At 40.6% G+C, this 18,205-nt stretch overlaps 1 protein-coding gene across 10 annotated transcripts in view; it reads left to right on the top strand.

The window, feature by feature from the left end:
• The window catches only part of rad17 (RAD17 checkpoint clamp loader component), a 45,325-nt gene that overhangs the window by 10,128 nt on the left and 16,992 nt on the right, over positions 1-18,205 (top strand). For 5 of the 10 annotated variants that reach the window (XM_044363785.1, XM_044363779.1, XM_044363797.1 and 2 more), the window contains exons 7-15: positions 1,381-1,433; positions 1,819-1,944; positions 2,867-2,936; positions 3,012-3,126; positions 3,318-3,515; positions 8,652-8,755; positions 8,838-8,984; positions 10,317-10,445; positions 14,372-14,492. In XM_044363785.1, coding sequence (XP_044219720.1) covers positions 1,381-1,433; positions 1,819-1,944; positions 2,867-2,936; positions 3,012-3,126; positions 3,318-3,515; positions 8,652-8,755; positions 8,838-8,984; positions 10,317-10,445; positions 14,372-14,492 — 1,063 coding nt within the window. Of the gene's footprint in view, positions 1-1,380; positions 1,434-1,818; positions 1,945-2,866; positions 2,937-3,011; positions 3,127-3,317; positions 3,516-8,651; positions 8,756-8,837; positions 8,985-9,818; positions 9,896-10,316; positions 10,446-14,371; positions 14,493-18,205 lie in introns of those variants that run through there. The other 5 variants (XM_044363830.1, XM_044363811.1, XM_044363789.1 and 2 more) reach the window with 5 other exon arrangements.

Genomic DNA, 18,205 nt, shown 5'->3' on the forward strand with positions numbered 1-18,205 from the left:
CCAGTCTACCAGCAGACTACAGCCCTAATTTTCGACCAATCCATGAGCTTTGAAGCACATGTTAAGATGCTAACTCAATCATGTTTCTTTCACCTGAGAAACATAGCCAAACTCCGGTCTGTGGTATCAAGAAATGAAACTGAGATGTTAATGCATGCTTTTATTTCATCACGTTTGGACTACTGTAACTCCCTTTTTACCTGCCTTGATAAATCTTCCATACACTGCTTACAAACTGTCCAAAACACTGCTGCAAGGCTTTTAACACAATCCAGCAGATGGTCACATATAACGCCTATTTTAATCTCATTGCACTGGCTTCCAGTAAATTTTAGAATTCATTTTAAAATACATGGCCAGGCTCCACAGTACATTACGGACCTTCTGCACACCTACACCATTAGTCAAGCTCTTAGATCCTCCTCCCGGGGCTTTCTAAGTGTACCCCGTACACATTTTAAGACCTTTATAGGGGTTATGAGGCTTAAAAGATACATAGAGCTGAATATCATCAGCGTAACAGTGATAGGAAATATCACAAAATTTGCAAGAAGTGCAAGACGATAAGAATGTAGAGTCTGAAGAAGAAAATGAAAACAGAGCTGAGGATGAGTTTGATGATGAGGATATGGTTGATAACAGTGCAGAGTAGAAGTGCAAGGCACTCTTGCTTGATGAAAGTTTTCCAGTTGTAACTCATTGTGTCACTAATGCACAATTTTCTGCTCAGATTATTTGGGGTATACTTGCGTTTTAAAAGATGTTCCAGGACTAATATGTTCTACCTGTTAAACATTTACCTCCAATACCCAATTGTGAGTCACCTCAGAGTGTAATGGTCTGTGTATTAAAATGTACATGTTCTGCATCGCTTGGATAATTGTGTTCATAAATATCCTACAATTTACAACAATTTATACAAGTTTTTTCAAATATATAAATTATCTGCCCAATCTAATCAATTCATTGTCCTCTAAAACTTCTAAATTGACTAAAACTTCATCAAAATCGGCCCACCAGGAGTAGAAATATGGCCACTTCTAGTTTAAATGGCCATATGGAATTTTGAAAATGTCAGAAAAGGATTCAGCATCCTCAATAACCCCCAAAACCACTCCAATACTGTCCAAATCAACCAAGAAGTTGCTGAAATATTGTCCATATAGGTGATTATGTTAATTATGCTAAATATGCAAATTGCCCAACATATGAAAGTACCCGTACTGTGCATTTCTAACATAAAACTTTGAGGTACTAAACATTTCCGGGTTCACATTCCTGACAAGTAGACTATTACCCAATGTTGTTGTGTGTTCATTTTACTTCTCAGATTAATGTCAAAGTGATACATTGATCTGAACCTTCTTTGTTCCTCCTCAGGATTTCCCAAACCAGTTCTACCGGCAGCCGGGCAGCCTGCATGATGTCCTGAGGTGAGAGCAGACCAGGTTTCACCCTACATTTCTTTCATGCTTTCACACAGGATACAAGGAGAGGTCGCTATGATAACAGACAGCTTTGAAGCCACCATGTAAAAGTAATGACAGAAGCACTGCGACCAGTGCCTGCACTCCTGTTTTAACTCCAGGTTTCAGTGTCTCTATTTTTGTAGAGAATGATATGAGGTCATAAATATTTTCTTGTTTGTGTTAAGCTATTTTCTTCCTCAGCATCAGGACTTTGTGGGGCTTATGAAAGCCTTTCTACCGGACAGTGTGGTCCATTGATTGTATTCAGTACCATACGCATTCATTAATCAGTTAATCTGTGTATTTCCATGCTATTGTGAGAGATTGTGTCCTGCTGTGTGTCTTCCAGGCGTTTTGTGAAGACCAGTCGATGTCCCCTGGTGTTCATAGTGTCAGACAGTCTGAGTGGAGACAGTAGCTCACGCTTTCTTTTTCCTAGAGACATCCTGGAGGAGCTGGACATCAGCAGCATCAGGTTCCAATCAATGCACACTGCTAACAGTGCGGGGATGTTAGACTTTTGTGGAAATCCACATCAGACCCCAGAGAACCCTGTTAAATACATTTCATTACTAGCTGTGCACCAATGAGGGAAGATTGTTCTTATACATTTAGTATTTAAATGTAGATCTGTCACTGTCTCTGTGGTGAGTTAATAGTGGCAAACACATGGACAATTTCCAGTTAGCGTTAATTCTCAAATAGTGTCCTTGTTATTTATGTCCATTGCAGAGAGAACAAGCCAAGCCTTTATTTCTAATTCTAATTTTAGAACACTTTCTCTATGTTGACCTGTTGTCTTGTTAAACTCAGTATAACATACATTTCCAAAGCACTGATTCCATCAGTACAACAGTCATGCCATACTCACCACTCTGCTGAACAGAACTTTAAAACAAATGTTGTTTTCACTCACTAATTACCCTCACTTAGTCACTTCCTCTGCAGTTTTTTCAAACACAGTTAAACTACTGTAACACTCCCTGCTCTGGCATTTCATATTGAAAGCCTTCCAGTGGCTCAAACATGTAAGCCCTCCCATTCCTGAAAGGACATTTTGTGTTTTATTGACAGTAAATATTAAAAAACCTGTAAAGTAGAAGTGAGATGGAAATAATCCACAAAACAAAATATTTTTATAAAAACTTTGAGCAGCAATGTGACTGTTGTGCTGTGCACAGATCATTTAATCACCTCTTAATGTTTTGGCATTAATGTGTTTGTGTTGATATGACTTGTGTCTTGGATACTGGCCTTTATTTGAGAATTTACTGTAATCAAATGTGGATTAACAGGAAGTAGAATAAAACAGTTCCTTGTCTTGCGTTCTGGATTCTCTAAAAGATTCCGTTCAGGGACAACTACATTGCCTTTAATATTGTGTTCTGTGTTTCCAGTTTTAATCCAGTGGCTCCAACTACAATGATGAAGGTCCTGACTCGCATTTCCACCCTGGAGGCAGGAAAGGTGAGAGGAAGCCTTGTAGTTGATTACATATTTTGGTATGAGTTTTTCCACAGTATATTTTTCCATAATTCTAAGCAGAGCTGTGGGAGGATATGCGTGCCAGACCAGGCAGTACTGGAGATGCTGTGTTCAGGAAGCTCGGGAGATATTCGCAGTGCCATCAACAGCCTGCAGTTTTCCTCCCTCCCAGGTCAGAAGTAAATCCACACAGCGCACAGTGCCACACCACACCAGATCACACCATATCACACCACACAAAGTGTACACATGCATACCATGAAATTTGTTATAAACCCCTTTAAAAAATGGGGTCCATTGCTTTTCCTCAGATCACATATTAGGACCCTGTCACACCAACTGACTTCTCTTATAACTTTCCAGACACACCATTGGAAAAGGGGCTGTGGAGGGTGATGAAGGACAGACCTGTGGCTTCATTGGGCAAAGCTGTTTACAGAACAAACCAGACGAAGAATAAGTCCACACAGGCAAAGGAGCGGGAAGAAGGGCAGGCTATAGGAGGGAAAGATGCTTCTCTGTTCCTGTTCAGAGCACTGGGAAAGATCCTGCACTGCAAACGTGAGTCATATCGCATGGTTTCATCTGTTTTGTTCCTCGTAGAATCTCTGAAGTTGTTTTGTCACTCTCCTAGACTTATTCATCACACACGGACACAAACACAACACTAAATGAATGCTGAGGGTCACTTCATGGTCAATCAGAACAAGTTTATATGATGTGTTGTCTGACCACATCGGAAATCTAAAGCCTCTTTTACACATGCAGTCTATCCCTGAAATATTCAGGAACATTTCCTGCATGGGGTCATGTGTGAATTAGGCTTGCCACGGTGATCAATGTTACTGGTGTTACACGGTGTTGGGACATACACTGATTACGTTACTTGCCCACCGCCCATACCGTAGTTTTGCTTTTGTCTATAGCAACAACACCGTTTATTTCATTTTTGCGTATCAACGCCCACGTTCATCAAATTAAAAAAAAACCTCCAATTTGTAAAGTATCAACCGTGTTATCGATACTTAGTCAGATGACGGACGCTACAATTATAAACTGACAGTGTCACCTCTGGGAGCATCTGCAGCAGCAGCAGATTCGCAGCAAATTGTAGAAGAGTGAGACATCTGTTCTCCGTCCGGCTGCTGTAAACAAACGTAACGTAACGCCAGCTGTTAGTGAGCAGCTGCTCACACGTCTCCGGGTCTCGGTGTTTGTTTTCAGCAGCAACTCTCCTGCTCTCTGCCTGTTCAGCCTGCTCTTGGTGTGTCTCTCTCTGGATGGCAGGTGAGTTTCTCCGGTCATGGTTTTAAGTGGCAGTCATTCTCTGGCTCGTCCCCCGCTGGCAGCAGCCTGAAGCCCGCTGTCACTAACTAACTAAATAAGGGGAAAATCTAAACTAAAAATCTAATGTTAAAGATCAAAGTAAGCACTCTATGGATGAGTGTCATTGACAAATATCTTATTTTGTAAAATGCCCGTTGTAACCGGTAACACCAGTGTTGTCACAAGTTTATCAGTCGATGGGAAAATTTCCTCACCGTGGCATCCCTAGTGTGAATATGAGCAGGGATCGATATTCACGGAAATCTGTACTGCCAATTTTCCACCTCAAGACCCAGTAAGATTTCAGGAAAATGCCGGTACAGCTGTGTTATGAATGAAAGCAGTAACATTGCAGGAACAAGCACGAAAAGGGTTACATCCATCTGACAAAAGATACTTTGATGTGGAGTGAGCGAACTGATCACAAGACTTGACGTATGGGTGATGTACTGTGAGTTGGGCAGTGCTTGGTTTTGGCTCATCTGTTTTAAACATGGTGGCTGCATCACAAACTTTCTCATATTACAGCTAAACAGTGAACTAAAATATGTTTCTGGAAGCATTTGAGGCGAGAAATAGGCAATGCAGTAACAGAATCTTGATTCATATTTGATCAGGACTGCCTGGTTTGAAAGTTTGATCTAAGCTTCATGAGTTTCACCCTCTTCTTCTGTTGAGTTTTATGGCAGTTCCCATCCATAAGTGTTGCATTACCACCATGTGCTGGACTGTCCCTTGCCCATCTATTCCAGCATCACCATGGCATGTGTTATAAGGTGCAAGACGGAAATGTTCCTGAATGTAGCTGCATATGTGAATAATGAAAATCACTAGCAGTCCCTGAAAGGTTATCCCAATAATTTACTGTTAACTATGTATGAAAGAGGCTTAAGTGTTTTATAGTTGTTTGAAACGGCTACACTGGAAGGCGGAGTTAAAAGTCAGCTGTCATAGTCGGGGAGACATGACATTGTTTAAATACGGGGATAACGGTGCATATTTTCAGACAGTTTCTCCTGGAAGGCAGTCACAGTGATGCCTACATTAAAAGTGTCAGGAATAGTTGTTTGAAGAATGAAAAAAGTAGGGCTGCAGTCTCCTGGTCGACTGGTCGATTAGTTGGTTGTTATGCTCTCGTCCGACCAAATTCTCATTGGTCGAATAATCTCTGTGTTACTTTCATAAGGAGAAAAGTGCTACATCAACAGCCTTCCAAGATTAATCCATTATTTCCTGCGGCGGGAGGGACAGACTAACAAATTACCTGTGAAAACAGGGGTTCATTCAAAACACCTCTGTTGTTTTCACAACTTTGAACTCGCCCAACCTAATGGAGACTGCTAGGTCTAACTGTACTCAACGTTTACTGAGCGTTTACCGAACGTACTGAATGTTTAGTGAATCAGTGTTTCTCCTATAAGTATAACAACAAGAACCCCCGCCAGGCCAAAAAAAATGTTTTAAAGCCAAAAATAACGCCAAATATCCATTAATTCAGAAATCAATAGTGTTTGGGAGCCTCTGTGCAGCACTGTTCCGATATGTGAGTCAACCTCTGTGTTACCTGGGAAACTATTGGTAGCGTTGCTCCGTTAAGGAATATGGCATTGCGTAATATATGCGCGTAGCGGATTGGAAAGAGGGAGCAGCAGAAAAGTGACGGTGAACGCGAGTAGAGCAGAGGAAAAGGTTAGCAGTAAGTTGTCAGTCTGGCAGTAAATGTACAGTACAGACTACAGTGTAACAGTTAATAAATGCTGCTGCTTCTCAAGACCAAGAAAAGTCGCGTCTATGCTGGAAAGTTACCTACACAAAAGCTCCTTGTTTATAGGGGGATAATTATCCAACAGTGATCACACTCAAGTAAAGGAAATAACAGTGATTTGATAGGAACATAGCAAATGTTAATGATTAATGTTTAAATAAATGTTTAATTTGAGGGTATCTGATCAGAGGGTATTCTGCTGAATGTTGTTCAACTTCAGCCACAATGCAATGTCATCCGGTATCCATCAAATACGTTCAAACCCACATTCCAGGTAGAGTGCATTTTGGGTTGAACAGCGTAATTCTATTGTTTACCTCACAATCATCAAGGATGAAATAACTGCCATGATAACTTTCTAAAACAGTTTTTTGAGATCTAATATGTCTTTAAGCCCTGTAACTGGGCTTCTTCTGTTACATGTAACAACAGAACAACACAGACCCCTGTGTTTGTTTGTTTTTAAAAGCCCCATGAAATGAAAAATACATTTTCCGTTTTAATCCTGTGTCCCTGTGTTAATTGTTCATTTATCTCTTGTTATATGCTAAATATATGTAAAAAAAAAAAAAAAAAAAAATCAGTATCAGAGTATTTTTACATCAAAATCCCTGTGTTTTCTCTTCCTGTAAAATGGTTGCAAATGTTTAATGACTCATTTTGCACTCAGTGGTGTTTACAAAAGTTCATCCATTCAAATGTGACTTTGGGCGAGTAGCTAGCCACACTGATCATAAAAACCACACTTTACGGTTTGTGGGTCGTAGTAGCTAACAGAGCAATATGGAGAGAGATAGGAAGAGATGTGTTTGGATATCAGTGGGCAAAAACTTTGTTTTCATTTCCAAAACAATGTGGTTGAGGTCTAATTCATTCATCTCTCCCTTGTCCTCCTCCTGATCTAACAGGAGGGGAGGAGGTGTGTGTGGAGCCAACAGTCCTCCGTAGCACCATTTCTCTCTGCAGCCCCATGCACTTTTAGCAGTCCAATCAAATGCAAAGGATTTGATTTAAATTCCTCTTGTAACTGTATACCACTCAAATATTCCATTTTACTTGGAAAGACGTCACAGTACAGAAGCTAAAGATGCTCTAATTTCTGTTAATGGGGCCTTTAAGTGCTACTTTGAGCGCTGCCTAAATTGTCTAACCACAAAATCAAGTGAAAGTTGATCCATATTCATGCATTGATTATTAGGACCACTAGAAGCACAATTCCCAGTGTGGGATATACCATGAAGTCAGTTTGTGTCAGTGCTCCATACTGATTGACCTGAGGTCTGTACTACAAAACAAGTTTAACATACCTGGGATATCTTTTCGTTATCCAGCTTCACTGAACCTAACATTGGCTGTCCAGATAACCAGTACTACAAAGCTGTTTATCAACTAGTTCAGTCAACCCAGGGTTTTCCTATCCAGCTACGAGCGTGTTAATGTGAAAGAGGCGGGGTTGTTAATTACGAGTGACATCATCAGAACCATGAATGAAGTACTTCATGATATGAGATGAAACGGTGATAAAAGGTACCTGCAGAAAATTTCTGTTTTAGGGACAGCAAAAAGTCATATTCAATGAAGTGTAATGTAAACGACAGCCTGTAATCAAACAACAGAATAAGAAGATGTAGAAACACTAGAAATAATTTCCACATATTAATAGTAGGCTAAGGCTTAAAATACATGTAGGAATATTATATATGACTGAAGTATAGAGTGAGTATTTTTTGCTATTTAGTTGGATGAAGAAACAATTCTGACTATACCACATAAAAAAAGAAACTTAAAAGGAACTTAAAAGTAATGTCAGACTGTTTCTGTTGCCGAAGCAAAGAATGTAAAAGTAGTTAATGACTGATAAGGTCTATCTGACCCAAATATTGCATTTATAATGATGGGAGCCAATTAATAGTGTGGATTATATTTCTAATAAAAGACAATCTTTCGTTTGTATTTCCAGTTATCTTCACACAGTTGTCTCATGTTATTCTGAGCTGCAGTGATAGAATCAAAATGTAAAATCATCCACACTGTCAGCTGTCACTCCAGGGATAAAATCAACTTTGCACAATTAAAATGCAGCTAAAATCATCATTACGTGTTGTAAACGATTTCTCCGTTTGTTAGAAGCTCTGTTTTAAAACCAGAGGGGAAATAGAAAGTCTGGGACAATAAAATGTTTCTACTGTCCTATAAAAATATGTATTGCTCTTTTTTACTTGTCACTTTATTGTAAACTCAGGACTTTTGTCCATGTTGAGATCTTGTAGGAATGATGACTCTTTTTCCAGTGATCTGATCGGTCAGTGGTTGCAGTGTTGACAGGTTGTGATCCGATTCTCTGAAGTTAACCTGCTGCAGAGCAGGTTAGCTGTTCAGCATAAGTTACCATGGTGATGTAACCCAGAAAGAAGTGGACCACCATCGTAGGGCTGAAAACCCAGAGTTAAACCTGAAGTTACCTCGGTAACCCCAAATCCTGCTACATAGTACAGGCCTCTGCTGAAGGTCCTGTCAGCACAAAACATCTGGTCAGTGAAGACATTGTGTCCCCTAAGTGACATAAAGGCAAATAGTTAGTGTCCCTGGTTGTTTGTCATCAACAGGAGGGAATCCTGAAGGTGCTGAAGGAGCTGAAGGCGCCGGTGGACCTGGTCTACCATCTCACCTCTCTCAACATTACAGAGAAGCATTACTCATAGACCCTGAGGTACAAATGTTTTAACTTCAGTAAATAACAAGAAACATGCATAAACTTCCTTGAACTCATCTTTCTGTGTCTCTTTGTCCAGTTGGTTGTTGAACGGTCACACATGTCCGGAGAGTTCTTCAACCTGTACCTCCACCAGAATTACCTGGACTTCTTCTCTGAGGTGGAGGATGTGGACAAAGCCAGCGAGTATCTGTCTGATGCTGACCTCCTTACTGCTGACTGGATGGTCAGGCTCCCCCAAGACATTAAGAACTAATACACTGAGACCATGACTATGTCTGCATTAAGCTGTCTTAATTTTAAAATGCTGTTTTCATGTGAAAATAACTTGCACCCACACTAATATCTCCAGGTCATTTTAGTAGAGATCTCTGTCTGCAGTGAAACACCTTAACAACATAAAATGGCTATTCTTCAACCTCTTTTCAGTTCACAACAAAATTACACATCACAGCCAACATTTGGTAAGGAGTACAAAAGATAGAAATAGAAATATATCCAGATTATGTCAACAGCTGACTTTTCGACTTTTAAAATGAGTGATCACAGAGAAAGTTAGAGACTTCAGAAAATTTTCTACTTGACTTTGCTGCCTCATTTAATTTACTATGTACACACTGCAATGCCAAGCAGGCATTTTAAGATTTACACTCTCTGGAAACCATTTTGGAAACGTTTTTGGGGGAGAAAAATGCTGGACGAAGGGCTGAAATGAAAGGAAAAAGATGTGTTTACAAATTTACCCAGCAAAGTTTGGACATATTCTGAAGGAATGCTTTGATTAGTAGAATCTGAACCAAAGTATTTTAATCATTGGCATGATTGATATAAGGTGCATGAGACTTGACACTTTTATTGTTAAGGTACAGTTCACACTGCTCACTACGGAGAGGCTTTTTGGAGGTGCTGGAGCTCACATTTAAAGGACCAGTGTGTAAGATTTAGTGACATCTAGCAATGAAGTTGCAGGTTGCAACCAAAATGAATACCCCTCCCTCAAAAACATGAAAAAGCTCTCTGTAGATCCAGTGTTTGGTTTGTCTGTTTTGGGCCACTCTAGAAACATGGTGGTGCAACATTGCGGCTTCTGTGGAAGGGGACCCACTCCCTATGCAGATATAAAGGGCTCATTCTAAGGTAACAAAAACATGATTCTTATTTTCATGAGATTATACACTAATTAAAACATACTTATGAATATTATATTTCATTTCTGCCAAGTCCATTCTGCTAGATGCCACTAAATCTTACACACTGGTCCTTTAATGTAAAAGGCATTGGAAAAGCATTTACACACTCAGATCTGTGGAATGTTCTTCACTATACAATGGGAATTTCTAAAAGTTTAAAGCTAATCCTGCCCTAGATTTCCAAGTCACAGGTAAAGCTTTGGATATGTTGCCAGCAATGACTCCTTTCTCAAATCTGGTGTTGCATAGGACCAGCAACTGTATTTAAGAGCAGACTATGCATTGATATTGCCTATGTATTGTGGTGGATTCACTGCCAACAATAATCTGTGTTTTCTGTATAAAGTCCTGTGTTGTGCTCTTCTCAGAGTCGCAGCACCATGGGGGATTATGGATCCTCAGTGGCCACCAGGGGGCTCCTTCACTCCAACTCTCAACAAGTTGCTGTTGGCTTCAGACCTCTGCACAAACCTAACTGGCTGCTGGTCAACAAGAAGGTAAGACAGAACATGGTGGTTAGGATCATATCCACTGTGGCACACAAACAAATTAAACCGTGACTGGGTGCTGTGGTCTTGTTTTACTTTGTACTGGAAGGTGTTCTTATCAGGATGGAACAAGATAGGACAAAACTAAATGAAAATACTAACTGAAAGTCAGAATAATCATCTCATGGCTTTAATAGCTGCATGACATATACATCTTATTGCAAAGAACTGTCACAAATGGTTAGCACTTACAATTATCAAAGGAAATTGACAATAATCAGAAAAAGACGCAGAACATGGAGGGGTATGTCACTCAAAGGTTTCCAAAAATCAACTAAAACACAAATAATAAAATAAAACCTTTTGTGAAATGAATACTCTGTTCACAGTAGCAGTGTCTTTTTTTTTTTTGTTTTTGTTTTTTCGGCATGAGTATTTTGGCACGACAAAGTGCCACACAGTGTACCATCACCTGAACTCACAAAGCACTTAATTAGGATCTGTGCAATCTAATGCAATCCAATGCAATCCAATACAACAGCTCTGCCCTAAAATCTCCACTTATTAAGCTTATACATTTCAAGTTTTTGTTGACATTATGAGAAAGGAGGTAATTAGGGCCCGAGTGCTGACCAGCGCGAAGCCCTCTTGTATCCAAAGGAATTATCATTATTATTATAATTATTATTAGGGCCCGAGCGCTGACCAGCGCGAAGCCCTCTTGTATCCAAAGGAATTATTATTATTATTATTATCATCATTATTATTATTATTATTATCATTATTATTATTATTATTATTAGGGCCCAAGCGCTGACCAGTGCGAAGCCCTCTTGTATCCAAAGGAATTATTATTATTATTATTATTATTAGGGCCTGAGCGCTGACCAGCGTGAAGCCCTCTTGTATCCAAAGGAATTATTATTATTGTTATTATTATTATTATTATTATTATTACAACATTTTGATCGTGAATAACTCGATCAAATAACTCACCACCTCAGGGTCCAGCCTGGTCACATGCTGCTGCGGGATGGCATCCCATTCTTCGACCAGCATTTGTCGGTTTGTGGGGTTTATCAGAGACTACCTCCAGAATTTGGGAGTGGAGAGGCTGGAATGGCCTGCCAGCAGTCCTGACCTCAACCCCATTGGTTGACCAACACAACCACGTTGGCTGACTTGCGACAAATGCTGGTTGAAGAATGGGATGCCATCCCACAGCAGTGTGTGACCAGGCTGGTGACCAGCATGAGGAAGAGGTGCCAGGCTGTGTCTGTGTATGGTTCTTCCACATGCTACTGAGGCTCCTGTTTGCTAGATGAATAAATTGTTAAATTGCTAATATGTCTTGTTTCTTCAAACTTCAATCATCCAATCCACCAAACACGGCAGAATAAGCTGTTTGGCATTGGCAGAGCAGATTTGGCATATTTTTCATGGGCACAACCCACATACTCAGCTCTGCTGCTCATCCCACAAATGCATGTTCCTTACAAATGTGGCACCGTTTAAAAGGGAAATAAATAGGATTTCCAATGGTATAAGATTTATTGCCAAGAAGCATTGTTACAACAAAGAAATAATCTACCAAACACAAATTTCGTTTCTTTTTGTGCTAAGTTTATATTGATGATATATATGTTGATACCAATATATCTGTGATAAGATAAAATCAACCAGGAATATTGACCATGTTAATGTAACAGTTTTGCTCCATCACTCAAAAAACACATTAACTACAATAGTTAATGTCTTTAGACCACAGTGAAGTAAAAGCAATATATGAAAGTTGCAAATAGTTGGGGCCCTAGCACAAAAGTACCAGGGGCCCAGTGGTCCCTGGCACTGAAAGTGCCTGTTTGGGCCCATTGTTTTTGTAGAGATTATTATAATTCTAGTACGCCATTGCATTTGTTAGGGGCTTGGAATGCTCGAAAACCCACAAAAATTGGCACATATGTCACAACTGGTGAAAATTGCAGAGTTCTGTAGTTATTGGGCTCAGGCATGGTCAGTGGACTCCATAACACCCGCAAACACAGGGCCATTTTGGAACAAAGTTTCATGTTCATGAAATTTGGTGGGTTCATTGCTCTCATCATAAATGACATAATACAAATTTTTTTCACCCAACAGTATGTCAGCCAATTTGGAATTTGTGGATCAATTTTTGTTTTATGAACACATTTGAGGCCTTTAAGATGCACTAAAAATCATGAAACTTTGCACCTATCTTCGAACTAGTACCTATTTCGATTAGTGTCACAATTGGGCTTGGGCATGACATTTTGGCTTTATAGTGCCCCCAAATTACTTTTATTATTTTTGAGGTGCTACAGTTGCTCTAAAACTAATAAAACTTTGCATATGCATCAGAAGTGGTGAAACTTGATATCTCATATGGGTCTTGGATTTGGGCATGGCAAAATGGCTCGAGGGCCCCCTCTAGAAAATTTCAAGTCAAAGCCCCCACCTTTAAATTTGACGTGTATGTACGAAGTTTGGATGGCAAATATAACATCTCCAGACTTTAAGAAAAGAGCCTTTCGGAGCCATACCCTAAGTCCAACCGGAAGTCAGCCATTTCGAATCTAATTTGCATTTTTTTGCAAAGTGAAGCCATTTACAGGCATTGTACTTTAACGAACTCCTCCCAGATACTTCAGTTTGGTAGGTGACATCTAAAGATCTTTGCAATGCTAAATTGCAAAGCTTTTAATTTTCATGGAACACTCTTGGTGTGGTATGCCAGTCAGTTTTGCCCAAAATATGTTTGGGCAATTAAACAGGAAGTTGATGTAACTCCACTTTGCATTATCCAATCTGCCCCAAATTTCTCATGTTTGAAAAGTGTGCAGACCTGAACATATCTAGAATATGTCAATATTGAGTCATTGTCATAGCGCCACCTACTGACAACAGGAAATCAGTCTTATGTGACAAACATCATCTGATTTACATGAATTTTACATGGTGTGGTCAACACATGATATACAGCAACATGACATATAATTACTGGGTGTTCTCTAGCACCACATAGTGGACACATGAAGTGATAGTTATTTCCTACATGTAATGTCCAATATTCATGAAAGTGTATATCATTTGCCATGTGGTACATGTATTGCTGCATTAAAATTTCACTTATGTAGCATTTTCTATGGGCAACAGGAAGTGAAGCCTAAATGACACATAGCTCATCAAATGTATACACAATTTCCAATATGTCATCTTCAGTGCCACGTACTGCACACAGGAAATAATATTTTACCCATTCACACAGTGTCCAATAATCCTGAAAATTCAGAGCCATGTGAACAGACTTCCATTAGTGATACCACAGCTGTCACTCCCTCCGACGCACACGAGGTGCGAGGGCCAATTCATCACTGCTAGCAGCTTTAATTGATTTTCTGTTTTGTTGGGAAAAGTGAATGTACTAATTTATGTGTCATCATTTTACCATAGAAAATAAATATCTCATCAAATGAAAAAATCCTGAACTCTTAACACTGGACCCTGGTGTGACAGTTCAGCTGCTCTCCACTTAATTGTAGTGGTGGTGGCAGTTCCACTCACACTATACTGTGTGTCTTGGTGCTGACCAAATAAGTGAGCAAAGGTAGCACTCAAATTACCATGACATTGACAACAATGTTAGTATCATGGAGGATGCAGGTGGATCAAGTAAAAACAAGAGTCATTAGTCATAGAGTGAAGTTGATGAGATCTGAAAACAAACACAGTATTGATATAATCACCCTCACCAACAGCGTCCTTAAATATGTAGAACAAAAGATTAATAATAAATGGATCACCAAAAACAATTGGTCAGTGCTGTTCTTCTAATGTGTGTAGCTTGTAGAACTAGACCTGAAATGTAGCAGACACTAAGCGAGATTTTGTAATGAGACTGATGTTGTTCCTGTCAGTACCGGGAGAACTGCCTGACTGCTCAGTGCCTGTTCAGGAGCTTCTGTTTGACACAAGTCAGCCTCCAGACTGAACTACTGCCATACCTTGCCAAACTCACCAACCCCATGAGGAACCAAGGTAACACATGCACACACATTCACAAAACAGTTTGTGACTGTCATAGTTGGGTCAAGAGTTTCTCATCTTACTTTTTATCAGTTCGGTCGTGTTGTGTGACAGTTAAGAATAGTTGTAGGAACTAATGTGATCAAGTGCTGCTGAGAAGGTTTGATATTGTGTTTTTCATGTTTTATTAAAGGATAGGTTCACAATTTTTTCAAGTCTGTCCTAAACCAATAGTGAGAACCCTATATGAACACTAAAACAGATTTTTCTTGTCATAGTCATTATACTGTCCTCGCAATGAGTAGTCTTTATCCAAAGCTAGACAGTTAGCCAACAGTCTGCAGTCCTCCAATAAACACAAGGCGTAACTTTTCTTGCATGTTTAATGAAGATCCACATTTACTGTAAAACTGCGACAAAGCACAAATGCAAACAGAAATCAGAATCTGAACAATATTCATTACACTGACATAACTATGTAAGAAATAAAAATGCTGTGTCACTAAGCAAAACAGGTCAGCTAACAGGTTGCAGCTATGCTAGTCATCAATTTAGTCACCTCAAAACAAATACACAGCAAATATATGATGCATATAGTGTAAAGAATTGCACATAATACTCACGGACAAATAGTGTCCAAGGCAACAATGTTGAAAATAAATAGCTGCAGCAGATGCCGACAAATGAGCTCTCTACTCTGTCTGGTTAGCTCTGGAGGAAACTTCCTGTTTTGTATCTACTTCTGTTGAATGATCAGGAGGGGGCACTGCAGAACACAAAAACTACTTGCACTCAAACAAAGGGCAGAATACTCCCCGCCTGGCACAATACTATTGTACCACTAACAGACAATGAATGAGATACAAACATTAACATGTAAATTGTCCATTTTCTATTGTCCCTCAGACAAAAGGACAACCATCTCTGATATCGGTCTCAGAAACACTTTCACACTCCCTTCTTTTGCTGTCCTTACTTCTGCCTTGCGAACCTTGTTGTCTTTGCTGGGGAATGTCTTAATAACCAGTCCTACAGGCCAGTTGTTCCTGTGAGCTTGGTGATCCTTGAGCAAAACAACGTCTCCAACCTTGATGTTGGGCTTGTCCTCTGTCCATTTCCTTCGATTCTGAAGAGTGGCAAGGTATTCCCCCCTCCAACTCTTCCAAAAGGCGTCTGCAAGACACTGAACCTGTTTCCACTGTTTTGTGTGGAGCTCTGTTGGGTTAAAGGTGCCGGAGGGTGCTGATAGAGCACTCGTCTTCTGAGTCAAGATCATTGCTGGTGTAAGGACAGTTGGCATGTCGGGGTCTGTAGACAATGACACCAATGGTCTTGCATTCATTATTGCCATCACCTCAGCCATTAAGGTACTCAGTACTTCATGTGTGACTCGAGTATGTGCAGACTGAATAAGCATTGCATCCAAGATTCGTCTTGCAACACCAATAAGTCTTTCCCATGAACCACCCATATGTGAGGAATATGGGGGATTAAATTGCCATGTACAGCCTTCTTCCTGAAGGTAACTGTTCAGCGTAGCATCCCTGTGATCAATACTCAATTCTTTACAGGCACCAATAAAATTAGTACCTCTGTCTGAGCGGAGAAGTTTTGCAGGTCCACGAATAGAGAAAAATCTTCTCAATGCATTAATGAAGCTGGATGTGGACATTGATTCAACAAGTTCGATGTGCACAGCTCTTGTTGACATGCATGTGAAAAGAACTGTCCACCGTTTGCTGTCTGCACTGCCTCCCCTTGTGCGACGTGTCAACACAGTCCATGGACCGAAAACATCAAGACCGACATTGGTGAAGGGTGGCATTGGTGAGAGCCTGTCAGCTGGCAAGTCTGCCATCTTTTGGATCTGAAGTGTTCCTCTAAGCCTACGACAGATGACACATTTGTAGATAACTGATGAGACCAGGCGTTTGCTCCCGATAATCCACAATCCTGCTGCTCTAATTGCTCCTTCTGTGATATGACGGCCCTGGTGAGCTACCTTCTCATGGTAGTATCTCACTAAGAGAGAGGCGATGTGGTGAGTATGGGGGATGATAAGTGGATGTTTTTCTTCCTTTGTAAGAGTTGCCGATCCCAGGCGACCTCCAATCCTGAGTAATCCATCTTCGTCAAGAATGGGGTTTAACTTTGTGAGTGGGCTTTGTTTTGGCAGTACTTGCTTCATATTAACACATCTGAATTCTTCCTTGAAGATCTCATGCTGCACAGTGAGAATAATCACAGACTTTGCTCTGTGGAGCTCACTCACGGTGCTCGGCTCACTGTAACACTTCCATCCACGGCATTTGCTTTGATCAGATGTCTTCTTGAATGATGCTGCAACACGAATTAGTGATGCCATGGTGCGACACAAGGTCATCCAATGAGAAAACCTTTCAAAGCGATGTGACTTTATCTGGACTTCTGAAGTTTTAGTGATTAGAGATGTGACGTCAGGCCGTACCTCTACATCTGCTTCAGGATCTATCAGAGAGAAGATGTCTGACTGTGATGGTTCTGGCTTGGATTGTGCTAGGAATGATGGTCCAGAAAACCAGTTTGTGTGTTGAAGTTGGGAAGCATGAACAGGCCTTGTTGCGTGATCTGCTGGATTGTTCTCTGAAGAGACATAGTGCCATTGCTCAGGATGTGTAGATTTTCGGATGCGAGTCACTCTATTGGCAACATATGTGTAAAACCTCTTGGTGTTGTTATATATGTAGCCGAGGACTATCTTACTGTCAGTGAAGAATTTGACAGCATCCATGTCAGTGTCAATCTCATCTCTTAGTAGGTCATACAGTTCCACAGCCAGAACAGCTGCACATAACTCCAGCCGTGGTACAGTGTGAGCAGGCCGTGGGGCTAGTTTGGATTTGCCCATGATAAACCCTACATGGCACCGACCTTCATTGTTAATGGCTCTTAAGTAAGCTACAGCTCCGATAGCCATTGTAGATGCATCTGAAAAGATGCACAGTTCTCTTCTTTGGGCGGAGGACTGTGAAAAGGGAACATAGCACCTTGCTATCTGAAGACATTGGAGATCTTTTAGAGATTCTTTCCATCTGTTCCATTCTTCCTCCTTTTCCGAAGGCAGTGGTTCATCCCAGCCATTTTGCTCAGCTGAGAGTTCACGGAGTAGGGCTTTTCCTTGCATTGTCACAGGAGCCACAAACCCTAAAGGGTCATACAAACTGTTGACCGTGGCTAGAACACCTCTCCGAGTGTATGGTCTTTCCTCTTTGGAAACTTGGAATGTGAAACTGTCTGTTTTCAGGCTCCACAGGACTCCCAAACTACGCTGTAGAGGGAGATCATCCAATCTGAGGTCCAAATCCTTCAAATCTGTGGCTCGCTCATGTGCTGGGAAAGCTTCCATGACCTTGTGGCTGTTGGATGCTATCTTATGTAATGTCAGATTGGACTCTGCTAACATCTTTTGAGTATTTGTCAAGATGTCGATAGCTTCTTCGTGGGTAGGTGCAGATGCAAGACCATCATCGACATAAAAATGTCTCACTACAAACTGCTTGGCATCAAGGCCGTGTTCTCTCTCACCCTCAAATGCAGCCCTCCTCATGCAATAGATGGCCACAGCTGGTGAGGGGCTGTTTCCAAACACGTGAACTTTCATTCTATAGTCTCTCACATTTTTGCTGAGGTCGTTATCTTCGTACCATAGAAATCTGAGGTAGTCTCTGTGGTCTTCACATACCACA

Source organism: Thunnus albacares, chromosome 2 (genome assembly GCF_914725855.1).
Source record: "Thunnus albacares chromosome 2, fThuAlb1.1, whole genome shotgun sequence".
Taxonomy (NCBI): Eukaryota; Metazoa; Chordata; class Actinopteri; order Scombriformes; family Scombridae; genus Thunnus; species Thunnus albacares.